The sequence below is a fragment of the Oncorhynchus mykiss genome, chromosome 6 (assembly GCF_013265735.2).
Source record: "Oncorhynchus mykiss isolate Arlee chromosome 6, USDA_OmykA_1.1, whole genome shotgun sequence".
NCBI classification, from domain to species: domain Eukaryota; kingdom Metazoa; phylum Chordata; class Actinopteri; order Salmoniformes; family Salmonidae; genus Oncorhynchus; species Oncorhynchus mykiss.
In genome coordinates this window covers 64,487,850-64,501,436 of record NC_048570.1, presented here as the reverse complement: position 1 = coordinate 64,501,436, position 13,587 = coordinate 64,487,850, and the positions used below count along the sequence as shown (strand labels likewise).

The following is a 13,587-nucleotide window of genomic DNA, read 5'->3' as shown; positions in this document are numbered from 1 at the left end:
AAACAAAATGGGGAGACAATAAAGCAACTCCCCTCCAATTCCCTTCTGACACGTGTGAGGAGGTGACCCGAAGTGAAACCTGTTATTATTCTGCAGTCTCTGGCAGTTAGATTAATTTAGCTTTTACTCTGCTTTAAATGGTCTATTATGGCTGCAGAGTTTTCCACTGTGTAGTCATAGAGTATAATTAAGTAGGACTGTCCTAATCCATCCCTGAATCTACAGGTCATTAGTGACTCTACTGATTAAGTGCAGTTTCCTACCCAGCCAAGACATTGCCTTCATCCACAAATAACACCCTATTTGCAGGGTCCCTAGGTCCCACACAAGCCTGTCTGCATGGACAGAAGGGGGAGAGAGGTCACTATACAGCCACAGGTACAAACTGAACAGATCTGTCTGGACAGCACCTTCTTCCACCTCCATTTTGATGTCAGCAGCACAGGGGGCAGATGAGGAAGGCGTTTCATCTTCTTTGCATTGTCCTCCGAGTGGAGAAAAAAAAGAGAAAGAATGTTTGTAACCTAAATGTAGTGCAATGACAGCATTGTGTGAAGATGGGGATGTGTAATCACATTGCACATCTGAATCAGATAAATGCATCTCCATGGCAACTTCCCTGGATGTTGTGACGGTATATTGTTGGAGGTTTGAGGATGTGATGCTTGCTGCAGTTAAGAGGATAGGTCTGACATGGCAACGACCAGCAGAATAAACGGTTTCTGTTTTATAATCACAATACCTCTACCATTACTGTAATGCTTTTAACGTGATCTATCAAACAAAGAACACCAATATATTGTCTAATAAGCCTACAGTAAATCAATTCCTATGGTGCATCATTATTTACTTAAATTAGCTTGAAAGGCAATCAAATGTTGTATTAACCAATTGAAGACTCAACATAATTTGAAGTAGTTCTGAAGAGTCCAGGGAGAGACCTCACTTTTGAAACTCTGTAGGAGATATTCAGAGGGAAATTGCCAGCAGGTGTGCATGGCATGTAAAATGGTAATTGGGACGGGAAAGACACAAAGCACTGTTTGGGTGCTGCGCTCATGAAAGGGCCGTTCACTGATTGAGCAGCCGCATGCACCAAGATGCAGTTCTAAAACTAAGCAGGGCAATTACTGAAGATTGAGAATGGTAGGGTGAGGGGGCACACAATTTGTCATCTTCTTCCACAGCACCCCAATGGGAGACAATGAGACAAACCAGTTCACAAAATGGGTCTGGTCATTTAAAGAGCAAAATCATTTGAATAAAGAGCAAGCCCATTTACTTGTAGAGACCATGTTCAGCTCAGACACAATAACATCCTTCTACAGTACAATGTTTGCATAATGTCAGCTGGTAAACATTTAATAAATCTTATAACTGTTGGATGAGCTTAGAATTATGTAAAACCACAAAAGTCAAATAGTAGTATTTGTATTATGTGTTTATTGATCTGGCAGACCAACTGAAACAGTTTCAGAATCAGTTCAAACATTAGCTAGCCATATTTGTCAAATTTCTACTCCTTATTTCTCTATTGAATGGAATTTTAAAGGAACTATGGTAAGTGGTTATACATTGCCACCTAGTGTACAACTGTATGAATTACAGTTAGACTCAAGGGGTAGTCGCAACACTGCTTTCTTCCAATGCATATTTTATAGCAGATCTGAGTCAATGTTAGTGTCTGAAACAAAACAAAGATTTCTGGTAGAACACAGCCCTCTTTGATTATGTATGTATTCGCACTGCGATGAGATTAAAGCCTTCAGGGGCTAACACCAACCCTCCTTTAAATGAGTCAGTCAGATTCAGGGGTAGATAAGGTACATGTTTATCTTTATTACAAGTCAAAAACAAAAATAAGAAATGTTTTGCCAGCCATTTAAAGGTTGTTCCATTTAGGCTGTGTATGAAAGGGTAGAGGAGTAGTAATGAGGTCTTCATGTCTGAAGCATTGTGTCCATTTAAGTATCCATATCACAGCCTAATGGCAGAATGACCAGAGCATCAGCTTGGGTCTGTGTAGAGACGTTTCCCCCTGCACTCTCCTCTCTCTCATATCACAGCCTAATGGCAGAATGACCAGAGCCATCAGCTTGGGTCTGTGTAGAGACGTTTCCCCCTGCACTCTCCTCTCTCAGGGCCCTGGCTTGGCTCAGAGTCCTGGACCTCCAGCGAAGATGAGCTCCAGAGCTGACTGGATGTCCCCGTCTGTAGCCTGCAGCGCCCGTAACATCAGCTCCTCATCCTGGATCCCCATGTCTCTCAGCTGCTGCAGCTGGGACTGCCAACGCCCCTATAAGACAGTAGAACAAAGCTAGCCTTAAAACTACTGGCAAACAGACAGTCAGAGACATTGAGGTTTAGGCTGTCATTACTCCAGCTAGAGAGAGACCAAATAGAAACACAGCGAGTGCCATTGCTCCAGGCATTATGATTAACAGCACAGCTTCTATCCACAGTGTTGTCCTTTAAAGGTCGAGACCTGTGGATCTGGTCTGTCCTCGCGGCTCCTGTAGCACAGTGAGAGGAGAGGGAAAGGAGAGAATGAGAGAGTAGAGGAGAGGGGGAAAGGAGAAGAGACTGACCTGCAGAGAGGACATGCCGGACATGCTGGAGGCCTGTAGAGCCTGCTGCAGTGCCTGGCTGAAAAGGTCATTGCTGACAGGAGTCCCTGCTGGCATGGGAGGCACTCCAGATGAGGGGTCCTGCTGCAACACAGAACAAAGGGCACGCAGCTAGAAGCGAAAGTGTCTGCTCTGTGTCACTGGAGAGAGGAGTGTGTTTGTATGTGTTGAGGGAGGATTCTTTACCTGAGCCCCTGCAGTGGGAGTAACAGCACTGCTCTCAGGAGTACTGGCCAGGGCCAGGGCAGTGGCCAGCTCACTCTGTGTTATGGGTCGAGGGCCTGTAGCTCCACTATGGCCAAGGGACACAGGCCGCATTCCTGCTGGGCCCCCGGTTCGGTTGGATGGGCCTGCCGGATTTCCCTAGTTACACACATAGCAATGGTGTTAGCTATACTCCATCTATATTTACATTTGAAATCTCAATCCAGCTAGATTGACTCACCGATTGGAAATCTTCATCGTCATCAGACATGCCCTCAAACATAAACCCTCCTGCAGACAAGACAAAGCGAATGTCATACATGTTCCAGTCTTTGTGATGGTGAGTGACAGACCGATGTGGCCATTACTGTGTCGTGTTCAGTAGGGACTAAACGTTTTGAAAAAGAATGAAACAGATAGGTGCTACCTGAACCTTGTCCAATAAGATCAGAGATTTTTGTTTCCCGTTGCAAACCATTTTTTTTACGGTCTGCCCTAATGAACACGACCCTGTAGTGTCCACCAATGTGATACTCACCCGGCATGTCACTGTAGGAGCTGGAGGAGACGTTGCGGGAGGAGCCGGCGCTGGACTGAGCAGGCATGCTGCCAGCCACTGAGTGGAGGACCAGGATGATGGCATTGACCAAGGCTGGGTGAGAACTGATCAACCTGCAAGGCAAAACATTTAATTATTTGTATTATCCCTAATGTTACAAATCCACAGTATAGTTACTCATTCACAACATGGTATGACAAAGTCATTCTACAGTATATGGAACAAAAACACTTACACATCCAGCATGTTAGGGTCTGTGAATTGCACAAATAGATCTTTGTCTTGAAGCACTCCTGCAAGATTCAGAAGAATAGCATTGTAAGACATAACCTCCTTGGTGACATGGTTAGGATGATGTCATGTCATAACGGGCAGAGCTAATCAGTACTTGCCTAGTGCTACCGGGTCAGATCTCAGCCCTGGCGTGGCCACAATGATCTGATCTAGAGACTCCTTATTAGTCAGCATCTTAAACACCTGGGGAAGCAAATGACGTTATATACAGTGGGGTCTGAAATTATTGACACCCTTGATAAAGAAGAGCAATAATGACCGTATAAAGTAAATCATTCAAATACTGAGCTATATTGTATGCTAAATAAAAAAAAATGGTGAAATTATATTGTTTTGTACTAATACAATTGCCTAGATAAATATATTCTTATTTAACAAGTAACAATCATGAATAATGATGAGATGATTACGGATCATCATGATTACGGGTAATCCTGAATGAATTGTGAATAGTTATGAGTGAGAAAGTTACAGAGGGTCAAAGATCTTACCCCCAATGGTCATGGTGAAGGTTAGCATGTCCTGGGGGTATGATCTTTGACCTTCTGTAACTTTCTCACTCATAACTATTCACAATTCATTCAGGATTATCTGTAATCATGGTATAATCCACATTAATGTAGAGGTGTTTAGAAACATATTCTATTCTTATTTACAATAAAAAAAAGTGACTCCATAATGACACAATACATGATTTACCATTCATTGCAAATGGGCACAAAATACTCTAAAACACAACCAAAACAAACTGCAAATGCATTAAACACGTGTGTATAGTCACAAGCTTGATATAGTCATTGCGAGCTAGGAATATGGGACCAAATACTAAACCTTTGACTACTTTATTTATAACAATTTTTAGGGGTGTCAATAATTTTGAACACTACCTTTTGAGAAAAAAAGTATTACTAATTCAACAAACTATCTTTCTCTGACCAATTGTATTTGTATAAAATATTAACTTTCCCATTCTTTTGAGCATAAATTATAGCTCAGTATTTTAATTATTTATACTGAACAAAAATATAAACCCAACACTCAACAATTTCAAAGATTTTACTGAGTTACAGTTCATATAAGGACATTAGTCAATTGAAATAGATCAGAGCCTAATGAGTTTATGGATTTCATATGACTGGGAATACAGATATGCATCTGTTGGTCACAGATATCTTTAAAAAAAGGTAGGGGCTTGGCTCAGAAAACCAGTCACTATCTGGTGTAACCACCATTTGCCTCATGCAGCATAACACAGAGTTGATCAGGTTGTTGATTGTGGCTTGTGGAATGTTGTCTCACTCCTCTTCAATAATTGTGCGAAGTTGCTGGATATTGGCGGGAACTGGAACACACTGTCTTACACGTCGATCGAGAGTATCCCAAACATGCTCAATGGGTGACATGTCTGGTGAGTGTGCAAGGTGAGTATGCAGGCCATGAAAGAACTGGGACATTTTCAGCTTTCAGGAATTGTGTACAGACCCTTGCGACATGGGGCAGAGCATTATGTCGGATTGGGTTGTGTGACAACTGCATATTTTAGAGTGGCCATTTTTTTCCCCAGCACAAGGTGCACCTGTGTAATGATCATGCTGTTTAATCAGCTTCTTGCCATGCCACACCTGTCAGGTGGATGGATTATCTTGGCAAAGGAGAAATGCTCACTAACAGGGATGTAAACAAATTTGTTCACAACATTTGAGGAATAAGCTTTTTGTGCATATGGAACATTTCTGGGATCTTTTATTTCAGCTCATGAAACCAACACTTTACATGTTGTGTTTATATTTTTGTTCAGTGTATTTTATAAATTCATTATTGCTCATCTTTATCAAGGTTGTCAGTCGTTTTGGACCCGACATTTTCATTCGCAACAGCATAACAATGTTATTACCGAGTCTCTATAGGTGGAGTTGGAGTGGAGGGCTGCCTGCAGCACACGGAACTCCCTGGCTGCAGTCGTCCTGTTCACTGGCTCTACAGACAAAGGGAGAAAGACAGGATAGATAAATGACTATGGTTCTTTATAGAAGTAACCTTATACATGAAAATGTCTAGTGACATGGCGCTTCTAAGAGGGTTAGAGTTAGTCTGCCAAAACCCACCTGGATTGATTTCTGGTTCAGGCCAGGTCCTTTTGAGGATGTGCAGGGTGGATCCAGGCTGGATCCCACAGGAGTCTAAAGTCAGGTCGTCCTTCAACTTGCGACCACAGTGTACCAGCTCTGACATATGAAATAAATAAACTTTTAAGACACAAATCATAAATACAGTACAGAAGTTAGCTAAGTTAGTTGACATGTGAGTTGTTCACTTATGCAATGCAAACCTATGAGTTCGGGGTCCGGTAGGGAATCAGGAAGCTGTGCTGCAACGAGCTGTTTCAGAGTAGAGACTCGGTACCCGCCGGGAGACACGTCTCCAGGCATCGTCTCAGGGAAGTGGAAGGTGGATTTGGGCTGATCCACCAGCTTCAATGACAGGTGCCACTCCGACATCATGAGTTGTTGCTAGACAGGAACAACGACAATCTACATTGGTAACATAGTGAAGTCAGCACCACATTCACGAATCTAAAACTAGCTAAAGTTTGGATAAGGAATGTCTAATCTTCTGATATGCACAGCTAACGTTAGCTATTAGCCATTAAGCTAGCAAGCTAGCTATCGCTTCTATAATGCCACTAACATTAGGCATGAACATTTTTAGCAAGTAAAGACCGTTTGGATGAAGTTTTCAAAAATAACGTTCGTATGGCATCCACTAAAACGTATGAAATCCACGAATGGATTTACATGAAACACATTGCAAAATTGTACTGCAGACTCACGATTTGCTTTGTTGACACGATCTGCTTCCGTGTTATACACGTGGTCCACAATCACGCTGACCAAAGCGGAAGTAATGGAATATACATGATGGCAACAATGTATTTTTTATTTTATGGAACCTTTATTTAACTAGGCAAGTCAGTTAAGATTCTAATTATAATAATTATATAATTATATAATAATAATAATAATTTACAATGACGACCTCCTGCGGGGACGGGCCTGGGATTTAAAATAAAAAATGAACACAATATAAATATAGGACAAAACACACATCACAACAAGAGAGACAACACAACACTACATAAAGAGAGACCTATGACAACAACATAGCAAGGCAGCAACACATGACAACACAGCATGGTAGCAACACAACATAACAACAACATGGTAGCAACCCAACATGGTAGCAGCACAAAACATGGTACACACATTATTGGGAAGAGACAATAGCACAAAGGGCAAGAAGGTAGAGCTAACAATACATCACACAAAGCAGCCACAACTGTCAACTGACCATGATTGAATGAAGAGATTGAGATAAAACTGCCTAGTTTGAGTGTTTGTCGCAGCTCGTTTGTTGTTGCAGCTTGTTTGTTGCAGAGCGACCCAGGGATGTGTGTGCTTTGGGAACCTTTAACAGAATGTGACTGGCAGAACGGGTGTTGTGTGTGGAGGATGAAGGCTACAGCAGATATCTCAGATATGGGGGAGTGAGGCCTAAGAGGATTTTTATAAATAAGCATCAAACAGTGTGTCTTGTGACAGGTACACAGAGATGACCAGCTTACAGTGGAGTATAGAGTGCAGTGATGTGTCCCATAAGGAGCATTGGTGGCAAATCTGATGGCGAATGTATAATTTATCTGCTTTCACGGTCCTTTCTGAAGCAAAATGCAACAACTGCAATGTAGATGTAGCAATTCTAACTTACTATACATTTTCTACAGCAATTTCAAGACCCTCCACACCCCTTGTTGCACATTAGGTCAGTTATTGGGCCGCAAAGCCTACTTTCCAAACTTTCCAACTTTTCTATGCCATTATCAAATTATTTCAACCCTCAAACTTCCAACATATTTTACATGATTATTACCAGCTGGAGTCATTTTGCCCCCAAGATGAAACAAAAAAACTGAATGATTTTTAGGCTTTTATCAAAACATAAATAAAAATGTTCCTTGTTGTTGTTAGGAAATAACAATTAAATGTGATATTGAAAACGAAAGTAACAATTTGTAAGGTCTTGTCAGGAGGGTGTGAAGCATCAGGAGTCAGACAGGATTCAGATGTAAGATTGTGTTATTCATTTAGGTGCAGAAGGGTTCATTATTTGCATCCAGCATAATTTCTCAAACAGCTGAGATCAGCAGAACAAATCAAATCAAAATCAAATCATATCAAATTTTATTGGTCACATACACATATTTAGCAGATGTTATTGCGCGTGTAGCGAAATAACATCCTTTGAAGTGATAGTGTCTAATGTGTTCTTGGAGTATCATAACGTAATAATAACAGAGGAGCTGTTGAGGAGAAAAACAGGAAACCTTAATGTCTCAAAATACCCAGATTACTTTTCCTGCTGAATGCATTGGCTCAGGATGTTCTTTCCAACACAGCTATCCAGCCTTCATGTCTGGGACAAAGATTGAATATTCTTGCAGTGTAAAACCAGCTCTCTTTGTTGTAGTGACATTTATTGCAAACGTCCAGTTCAACAATGGCATCTAGTTCATACAACACTATTGCCTATCCAGTTTATTTTCATCAAAGCATATGACCCTTCACCAGACAAAAATGTGTAATCAAGATATCACACGTATTATTATTAGCCTTAGTATATTCAAAACGATATAGTTGTGTATGAAGAATTTGAGATGTACAAAATATTATAGAATGCGAAAATTGACGAGCACCACAGGTGTTTAATATACTGTATGCTTGCCTTCAACTTAAAGGGTTAAATAAAGGTTAAATAATACAACATTTAAATAAAGGGTTAACATTACCCAGTGGTGGGGGTCGGGGGGCAAACACTTTTGTCGTACGCGTGACATCATACTGGACAAAGCACGGTATGGGAGTGGTTTCTTAGAATCGAATGAATCCTGCTGAATGTAAGGTTTTTCAATTCCTGTAGCCGAACTAATACTTTGTCAAGTCAAAAGGGTTTAAGGGAACACTATTAGCGCTTATTTTGTCGAACAAATCACTGCCGCTGGATGGTTGGTGATTCATAAGTTGCGTTCCCCTAACATGGTAAGTTTTCACACAATTTTTTAATTTACATTAGTCAGAGAAAATTAAGTGAAACGTGGTGTAGTAACCATGTAATAACGCGTCGTTTCGATTTTCTGTTGAGTTTGAGAATGAGCCACGAACATTTCGTTGTGCTTGCAGATGTAAGCAACAGCTGGAGTGAATGAAGCAGAAACGCCGCATGATTGGATATATGGCTACTACTGTATCTTATTCGAACAAAAGACAAAAGACTCGTTTAAGAAACTAATTAACAATTAATGCACTGTTAAGTAACTTTGATTTAAGTCTCAGTAAGTTAATGTCCCAATGGCGGTTTTGTATATCACATTTTACCAAAGCACTTACCTAGATCTCTTCTTAAATGAAACAGACAAATTCAGGTAGATTTATCCCCATTTCGTTCTACTTGCTTCCGTTTAAGAAATGTTTTTCAACTTAATTGGCGGAATGAGTACACCTCTCATCACCCACACACACAGTTCACTTTCATAGCAGCCACATACAAACAGCATCATTACTTTGCTCATTGTATAATTCCTTCTCGCATCTACCCACTCTCCTCCTCTCATCTTTTCCCTTTGCTTGTGGACTTCCGTGCACAACACAACAGCTGTCTGTGACCAGGCAATAAAACCTTTCCAAGCCAAACCATAACCGCTAACCGCTACACACAGCCTACTTCGTTGTCACCATATTAGCTAACGTCATATTCAACATAGCTACTAGTAAACCCGCAAAACCGAAAGCATACCTTGACTTGGAAGAGTTCCAGTGTTGGATAGCCATAGCTAGCTAGGTAACATAAATACAATTGCTCTGTTAGAGCCAGGTGTTTGAGTAGGCTAAACTTGCTAGCTGCATTAGCTAGCTAAGTAAGTGAAAGTGAAGGTGAAAAAATACAACGAAAAATAGGTATCTCTGATGCTCTTTATTAATTTTTGAAGAAATGAATTTGGTCAAAACTGTTCAACTATTGTCTTTATCGCTCTCTTTGAGTCAACTACTCACCACATTTTTTTCACTGCACTGCTAGCTAGCGGTAGCTTATGATTTAAGTACTAGGTTCATTTTCTGATCCTTTGATTGAGTAGACAACAGGTCAGTTCATGCTGCAACTCTGATAGGTTGAAGGACATCCTCCGCAAGTTGTCATAATAACTGTGTACTAGAGGTCGACCGATTATGATTTTTCAATGCCGATTCCGATACCGATTATTGGAGGACCAAAAAAAGTTGATTCCGATTAATCGGACAATTTTTATTTATTTATTTGTAATAATTAATTACAACAATACTGAATGAACACTTATTTTAACTTAATATAATACATCAATAAAAATCCATTTAGCCTCAAATAAATAATGAAACATGTTCAGTTTGGTTTAAATAATGCAAAAACATAGTGTTAGAGAAGAAAGTAAAAGTGCAATATGTGCCATGTAAAAAAGCTAACGTTTAAGTTCCTTGCTCAGAACATGAGAACATATGAAAGCTGGTGGTTTCTTTTAACATGAGACTTCAATATTCCAAGGTAAGAGGTTTTAGGTTGTAGTTATAGTATTTGTAGGACTATTTCTGTCTATACCATTTGTATTTCATATACCTTTGACTATTGGATGTTCTTATAGGCACTTTAGTATTGCCAGTGTAACAGTATAGCTTCCGTCCCTCTCCTTGCCCCTACCTGGGCTCGAACCAGGAACACATCGACAACAGCCACCCTCGAAGCAGTGTAACCCATCGCTCCACAAAAGCCGCGGTCCTTGCAGAGCAAGGGAACAACTACTCCAAGTCTCAGAGCGAGTGACGATTGAAACGCTATTAGCGCGCACCCCGCTAACTAGCTAGCCATTTCACATCTGTTACACCAGCCTAATCTCGGGAGTTGATAGGCTTGAAGTCATAAGCATTGCGAAGAGCTGCTGGCAAAACACATGAAAGTGCTGTTTGAATGAACGCCTGCTGCTGCCTACCATCGCCCAGTCAGACTGCTCTATCAAATATCAAATAATAGACTTAATTATAACATAATAACACACTGAAAAACGAGCCTTTGGTCATTAATATGGTTGAATCCGGAAACTCTCATTTAGAAAACAAAATGTTTATTATTTCAGTGAAATACGGAACTGTTCGGTATTTTATCTAACGGGTGGCATCCATAAGTCTAAATATTCCTGTTACATTGCACAACCTTCAATGTTATGTCATAATTACGTAATATTCTGGCAAATTAGTTCGCAATGAGCCAGGCTGCCCAAACTGTTACATATACCCTGACTCTGCGTGCAATGAATGCAAGAGAAGTGACACAATTTCACCTGGTTAATATTGCCTGCTAACCTGGATTTCTTTTAGCTAAATATGCAGGTTAAAAAATATATACTTCTGTGTATTGATTTTAAGAAAGGCATTGATGTTTATGGTTAGGTACAGTCATGCAACAATTGTGCTTTTTTCACAAATGCGCTTTTGTTAAATCATCCCCCTGCATTGTATCGATTATATGCAATGCAGGACACGCTAGCCAAACTAGTAATATCATCATCCATGTGTTGTTAACTAGTGATTATGATTGATTGATTGATTGTTTTTTATAAGATAAGTTTAATGCTAGCTAGCAACTTACCTTGGTTCCGTACTGCATTCGTGTAACAGTAAGGCTCCTCGTGGAGGGCAATGAGAGGCAGGTAGTTAGAGAGTTGGGCTAGTTAACTGTAAGGTTGCAAGATTGAATCCTGGAGCTGACAAGGTAAAAATCTGTCGTTCTGCCCCCTGAACAGGCAGTTAACCCAACTGTTCCTAGTCCGTCCGTTTTTATCTGCCAAATCGGTGTCCAAAAATACAGATTTCCGATTGTTATGAAAACTTGAAATCGGCCCTAATTAATCGGTCATTCCGATTAATCGGTCAACCTCTACTCTGTACTGTAAGTCTATAGAAGGTGGTGAGAACCTTAAGCCTCCTAGGTTTTGTACTGAAGTCAATGTACCCAGAGTAGGAGGAAATAGCTGTCCTACGGCTACACCGTGGTGCTACGCCTGAGAGTGCTGTTGAGGCTATTGTAGACCTTCATTGTGTTTTTCATCAGTAACTTGGTAACTTGAATATATTTAGTATAGTTGTATCTAAAAAATTATAACTTTTTAATGTTTCACTATTTTTATTTATCTGAAATTCATTGAGTAGGATGGACCTCCCCTTCCTCCTCTGAGGAGCACCCACTGCTCCAAACTTAATTATAGACCGTAAAGCTTGAAACTGGCGCCAGAAGAAATGGCAGCAGTTTTACGGGCGCCCAACCAATTGTGCTATTATATGTGGGTTCTTTCGCATTATTTGTAACTTACTTTGTACATAATGTTTCTGCAACTGTATCTTACGGCAAAAAAGAGCTTCTGGATTTCAGGACAGCGATCACTCACCTCGGATTAGACAAAGATTTTTTCTACAACAGAGACGACGCACAAGATTTTCTCCAAACACACCACAGGACTGACATCCCCGTTATTTGCAAGAGGAAGCGATGCAAGTACAGAGGACAGAGGACCTGGAGAAGGCGACTGGGAAAGCTGCCGTTACCGTAAATACAACTCGCCAACGTGCAATCATTGGACAATACATTAGACAGGGTACGATCACAAATATCCTACCTACAGGACATCAAAAACTGTAATATCATATGTTTCACGGAATCGTGGCTGAATGACAACATGGATATTCAGCTAGTGGGATATATGCTGCACCGGCAAGACAGAATAGCAGACGAGGGGGGTGGTCTGTGCATATTTGTAAACAACAGCTGGTGCACGAAATCTAAGGAAGTCTCTAGATTTTGCTCACCTGAGGTATAGTATATTGTGATAAATTGCAGGCCACACTACTTGCCTGGATAGTTTACAGTTATACTTTTCGTGGCTGTTTATTTACCACCAAAGACAGATGCTGGCACTAAGACCGCACTCAGTCAGCTGTATAAGGAAATAAGCAAACAGAAAACCACTCACCCAGAGGCGGCGCTCGTAGTGGCCAGACACTTTAATTAAGGGAAACTTAAATCAGTTCTACCAGATTTCTATCAACATGTTAAATGTGCAACCAGAGGGAAAACAATTCTAGATCACCTGTACCCCCCACACAGAGACGCGTACAAAGCTCTCCCTCGGCCTCCATTTGGTAAATCCGACCAAAACTCTATCCTCCTGATTCCTGCTAACAACCAAAAATTAAAGCAGGAAGCACCCGTGACTCGGGCTATAAAAAAGTGGTCAGATGAATCAGATGCTAAACTACAGGACTGTTTTGCTACCACAGACTGGAACATGTTCTGGGATTCTTCCGATGGCATTGAGGAGTACACCACATCAGTCACTGGCTTTATCAATAAGTGCATCGAGTGACTGTACGTACATACCCCAACCAGAAGTCATGGATTACAGGCAACATTCACACTGAGTTAAAGGGTAGAGCTGCCGCTTTCAAGGTACGGGACTCTAACCCGGAAGCTTACAAGAAATCCTGCTATGCCTTGCGACGAACCATCAAACAGACAAAGCGTCAATACAGGGCTAAGATTGAATCATACGACACCGGCTCCGACGCTCGTCTTATGTGGCAGGGCTTGCAAACTATTACAGACTACAAAGGGAAGCACAGCTGCGAGCTGCCCAGTGACACGTGCCTACCAGACGAGCTAAATCACTTCTATGTTCGCTTCGAGACAAGCAACACTGAGGTATGCATGAGAGCATCAGCTGTTCCGGACGACTGTGTGATTACGCTCTCCGTAGCCGACGTGAGTAAGACC

General features: G+C 41.0%; 2 protein-coding genes across 8 annotated transcripts in view; one reads left to right on the top strand and one right to left on the bottom strand.

Moving 5' to 3' along the window:
* Positions 1 to 1,815: 1,815 nt before the first annotated feature.
* On the bottom strand, positions 1,816 to 6,618 carry LOC110526337 (ubiquitin-like protein 7). 5 transcript variants are annotated; one of them, XM_036980689.1, is made up of 11 exons: positions 6,373 to 6,402; positions 6,014 to 6,194; positions 5,790 to 5,909; positions 5,579 to 5,661; positions 3,783 to 3,867; positions 3,626 to 3,683; positions 3,370 to 3,503; positions 3,073 to 3,122; positions 2,814 to 2,990; positions 2,589 to 2,711; positions 1,816 to 2,296 (listed from the first exon to the last, which is right to left on the bottom strand). In XM_036980689.1, the coding sequence occupies exons 1-11, from the start codon at positions 6,385 to 6,387 to the stop codon at positions 2,156 to 2,158; spliced, it is 1,167 nt and encodes a 388-aa protein (XP_036836584.1). In that variant the 5' UTR covers positions 6,388 to 6,402; the 3' UTR covers positions 1,816 to 2,155. The 5 variants fall into 5 exon arrangements, with proteins under 5 accessions (XP_036836584.1, XP_036836585.1, XP_021462890.1 ...); XM_036980690.1 differs by having other exon boundaries at positions 2,589 to 2,708; XM_021607215.2 differs by lacking the exon at positions 6,373 to 6,402 and adding an exon at positions 6,515 to 6,618 and having other exon boundaries at positions 1,821 to 2,296.
* A 1,953-nt stretch (positions 6,619 to 8,571) lies between these two features.
* LOC110526336 (CD276 antigen) overlaps positions 8,572 to 13,587 on the top strand; it is a 75,002-nt gene continuing 69,986 nt past the window's right edge. Inside the window, exon 1 of one of the 3 annotated variants that reach the window (XM_021607212.2) lies at positions 8,572 to 8,777. The gene's annotated coding sequence lies outside the window, so the exon portion shown is untranslated. The remainder of the gene's footprint in view (positions 8,778 to 13,587) is intronic. The other 2 variants (XM_036980688.1, XM_021607214.2) reach the window with 2 other exon arrangements.